The 4572-nt window shown below is 42.5% G+C and overlaps 1 protein-coding gene across 1 annotated transcript in view; it reads right to left on the bottom strand.

Moving 5' to 3' along the window:
- The window catches only part of LOC109481784 (tyrosine-protein kinase SRK3-like), an 18085-nt gene extending 17208 nt beyond the window's left edge, over positions 1-877 (bottom strand). The window contains exon 1 of the mRNA XM_019784377.1: positions 727-877. Within this exon, the coding sequence (XP_019639936.1) occupies positions 727-877 (151 nt within the window). The remainder of the gene's footprint in view (positions 1-726) is intronic.
- Positions 878-4572: the final 3695 nt, after the last annotated feature.

The raw sequence follows: 4572 nt of genomic DNA, 5'->3' as shown, positions 1-4572 counted from the left end.
GTACGTAGCTAAGAGAGAGATGTACATGATTAAATGCAAATTATGCAAATGAGGACTTTATTTGCATATTCAATGAGGAAATTCTATGATTACAGTGTTTTACATTATACTACTTTCATACATGTAATGTATGTAACCTATGGCAGGCAGATCATCAACAGATACTAATTATGCAAATGATGACCTAATTTGCATAATTTATGCAAAAAGTCTATGATTTTTTAATGGTGAATAATGGGAATGTCATACTTTGGACATCTGTAAGTTAATCAAAAGTTAACATACATCACGATGCATATATCATGTAAATGCGGAGGTAATTTGCATAATTAAAGAGGAAATTTACATTTACATATCAAGCCCATATTTCATGGAGGTATGAAATCTCGGAATTCTTGTTGGTCTGGCAAGTTCTGTTTTCAGAACCGATCAGTTCGTAGGCTTCATTACAGGAAAAGGTGACTGTGTCTCCGTAAAGATGACCTTCTGTCCTGTTGCCGTTGGTTGGATGCGGTAGCTCTGGGCAGGGTTTATCTAAGAGAGGACGTAGGATGCTAGGTAGTTTTAGTTTTAAAAAAAGGCTACTTGCAGTCACTATGCTGCAGAGGCCACAAAGACATCAACTAAGCACACCAAACCAAACAGAAATGACTGAACTACTTTAATTGGGAAAAAAAAAGAAAACTCAACGAAACATAATCATGTGAAACAAAAGAAACAACCCACGGGCGCATGTAGGCTGAGTGCCGCTCCAGGTCTGGTCCGACTGGCAAGTTCGTTTTTCATCGCCGCTGATCTTGTATCCAGCGTCACAGTAATACGTAACGACGTCCTCATAAGAACTACCGCCGCTGATGTTGCCGTTAGAAGGTGCCATCAGTGACTGACAGAGTTTTCCTGTAACACAGATAAAATTATATCAGGGCAATAAAAGTACTTTATATTGGACAATGATGAAAGCAACAAAGTCCTACTAGAACATGTATATTAATTTCCATGTAATTTTTTTTTCAAGATGGCGTCAGAGCTGACGGGTCCTCAGTAATCACTCTCCCGTCCGTGCCGGGCATTTCACGTCATTCTCCCTGTTTTCCACCCCTGTGGCTTTCAGAAAACTTGTCACTTCTGATGAGGCAACATACTTACCTTTGAATGCCGTCACGTAAGGGCGCAAAAAGGCAGAGGAAACAGGATCCACGGAGCTCGACTTCTGACGAATCCTTAAGAGAGGAGGGGCCGACTGTAAAGATGGCGACTGTGACGCTGAACAGTATTGCAAGTCAGCTGTCTGCTCTGGCAAACCAAACCTCCCAAAGCTTCGTGAGACTTACAGAAACAGTTACAACTATGAGTGAAGACATCAGGAGCCTGCGTCTTGAAGTATCAAGTGCCCAAGACAGCGTCAACCTTGCCTTCAAAGAAATTGAATCGGTCAAAGAGGACGCGGGTAAAAAAGCAGAAATGCTCAACAAGGGCATCGACGAGCTGGAAGCCAAACTTCTGCAAAACGAAATCTACCCCAAACGACAAAACCTGCTTTTCTGGGGAATTCCTTTCAAGGATGGAGAAGATGTTGTCCAGGAAGCCTATGACTTGATTGATAAGAAATTGAGTGTTGACAACGCCAGGAGATTTGCATTTGTAAACGTTCACCGGATGCCGCGGATAATCGGTAACCCGATTATTGTTAAGTTCGTTTCTATGATTGAGCGTGATGTAGTCTTGCGCCATGCTTACCGCTTACAACCACGATCTGGCGTTGGGGTAAGTGAGCACCTACCTGTTGCCCTACAAAAGCAAAAACAATTACTCCGTGATGCCTATAAACACGCCAAGGCCAAGGGAGCAAAAACCCAAGTTCCGTCTCCGAGGAGTGACGATGACTCTCTACGTTGCTGGCAAGTCCTATACAACCCCCGACGACTACTTCAATTCTTCTCATCAGGGACAATAGACACATCCAGTATTATGTAAGCCCGGTTTTTGTGGCGGCTTTGACTTTGTTGACTTTGACTTGATTGACATTGACTGAACGTATTTGCAATGTCGCACTTATCTGTTCTATTTCATTGTTATTTTGTTGTTATGTGTCAATCTATGTTCACAACAATGAGCATGTCCTTTTCATTTACTCAAAGTTTAACGGATCCAATTAGATTGCTGAGAAAGAGTTCAAAACCATGCCAATAGACACTGAGCAGTACAGGGCAGTCATCGGTATGTTTTCCGCTGGTTTTTATTTCATTCTCTAGGTTAACCGTATGTATACACTCAACCCATGTAAGACTCTTACTTACATCTCAGTTTGTATCGCTTTTATTGTGATCCTGCTAGCGGGAGACATTCATCCCAACCCAGGGCCTGTCTCTCGTAAAGAAATTAATTTTATGCATATCAATGTAAATAGTTTAGTAGCTGGTACTAAAATGGACGAGTTGTCTGCTCTTGTAGTTTGATGTGGTTGCTATCCCCGAAACATGGTTGAGTGAGGCTGTCGACTCAGTTGCCATTTCTCTAGATGGTTTTCAAGCTCCAGTAAGACGTGACAGGAACCGGCACGGTGGTGGCGTCCTTATTTACATGTCTCACCAGATCGCATACAAGAGACGCTTTGATCTAGAGCCCCAGTTTGTTGAATGCATCTGGCTCGAACTCTTCCCTGCGTGCTCTCGTATCATATTTTCTGTTTACTACCGTCCTCCTAGCCAGGACTCCAGTACTGTTAATGAATTCATTGACTCATTCACTGACTCAGTATTTGCAGCTGGGTCTTCCAACCACGACGCTGTCATAATAACAGGTGATTTTAATGCTAAGCAAAGTGCGTGGTGGGCCAGTGATCCAATTACACCAGTCGGCTCAAAACTATGGCCGTGTCTATACGGAACCACCCAAGGCGCGATTCGGGTAACTCACATTCCTCACATCTGGTCCACGTGCAACACACACCTGTGAAACCGTGTCCGAACACAATACGCTTGAGCTACATTTATTGCTGTTTGATGATAACACGCAAGGCGGCGTGTTATTAATGTCAGAGGTCAACGACCTGCTTGCTGATGCCCCCCTCCCAGCGTACCTCGGCCGAATGCCGACGTGGTCCCGGCAGAGGCTGTGAAACTCGCCCTAGAACGGACACATTATTTGACCATTACTGCTCTTTAAGTTGCTGCCACGTAAAAGTTGGTATTGCATATAAAAAAGAAATATCACTCCGTGATCCATGACCAGGCGAAGTAACATTGAAATCACATTGCGTTCAGACGCAAATCGCGATGCGGGGAAAGCGATTCGAAACCACCTCTAGAAGTGGCTTGGGATCGAGGCGCTTTTAATGTGATTTCGGAGCGTTCAGATGGAGCCACTTGAAACCGGCTTCGGGGTAAACCACATGTAAACCGCCTTGAGTGGTTCCGTATAGATACGCCCTATTTCAAGAATCAGTTATGGTAAATCTCACTCAGGTGATTAGTGAGACGACTTGTGACTTGTCACGTTCCCCTTCGCTGATTGATCTACTGTTTACAGATGCAAAATCACTTTTTAAATCTACCTCTGTCTTGTCTCCCCTTTCTGGATGCCATCACGGTCCAATAATAACTTCCTTCAATCTATTTTAAAGTCTCCTCGCCCTTATGTCCGCACCATCTGGGACTACCCTAAAATTGACCATACCCTACTAGCTGATTTTTCGTCTGACACTAAGTGGTATGAATTTTTTTACTGTAATACTGTTGATGATGCAGCTTTAAAGCTGGTTGAACTCATATTTGAAGCCAAAAGCAAATGTGTTCGTCACAAGGACATTCTTGTAAGACCTAGAGACAAACCTTGGATGTCTCCCAAGATTAGATTGTTAATGCGTCGAAGAGACAAGATACACAGGAAGGCTAAAGTGTCAAACAGAGCTGTACTGTGGTCTTTATATTGTAAGGTTAGAAATAAAGTAGTACGTGAAATATCTCTTTCTAAGTCTAATTACCATAACCGGCTCGTTGACTCACTAACGTTTTCTCCTTGTTCCAGCAAGAGATGGTGGCAAATTGTTAAATCTTTGTATTGTAACAAAGCGAGTTCTACCATCCCACCTTTAAAGTCTGGCCACTCTTATGTGACAGATTCTAGGGAAAAGGCAACTCTGTTTAACAAGTACTTCTCGGACCAGTCTTCTGTAGACGACAGTTCGACTAGCCTCCCTCAACTTGATTACCTCACTGATCTGCGTCTTTTGGAATGTTCCACTACACCTGATGAGATTGAGCTTTATGCATCTTCTTTAGATGTATCTAAAGCATGTGGATATGATAGTATTGATAATCGCTTCTTAAAACTCATATGTCCCTATATATCTGACAAGATTGCATATGTTTTCAAACTATCACTTTGTCATGGGGTTTTTCCTAGTCCAATTTACAAAAAGGGAGATCCCGACAATGTATCTAATTATCGCCCTGTTTCTTTACTTCCTTATTTGTCCAAAGTTTTAGAAAAAAAATCGTATTTAAACACCTTTATAATCATCTGATGTCCGAAAAGTTCCTGTATAATCTCCAGTCGGGTTTTATCCGCGGA

Source organism: Branchiostoma belcheri, unplaced genomic scaffold, assembly GCF_001625305.1.
Source record: "Branchiostoma belcheri isolate BF01 breed outbred unplaced genomic scaffold, Haploidv18h27 scaffold11, whole genome shotgun sequence".
NCBI lineage: Eukaryota > Metazoa > Chordata > Leptocardii > Amphioxiformes > Branchiostomatidae > Branchiostoma > Branchiostoma belcheri.
Note: the sequence above shows the minus strand (reverse complement) of the source record. Positions and strands in the feature narration are given on the sequence as shown.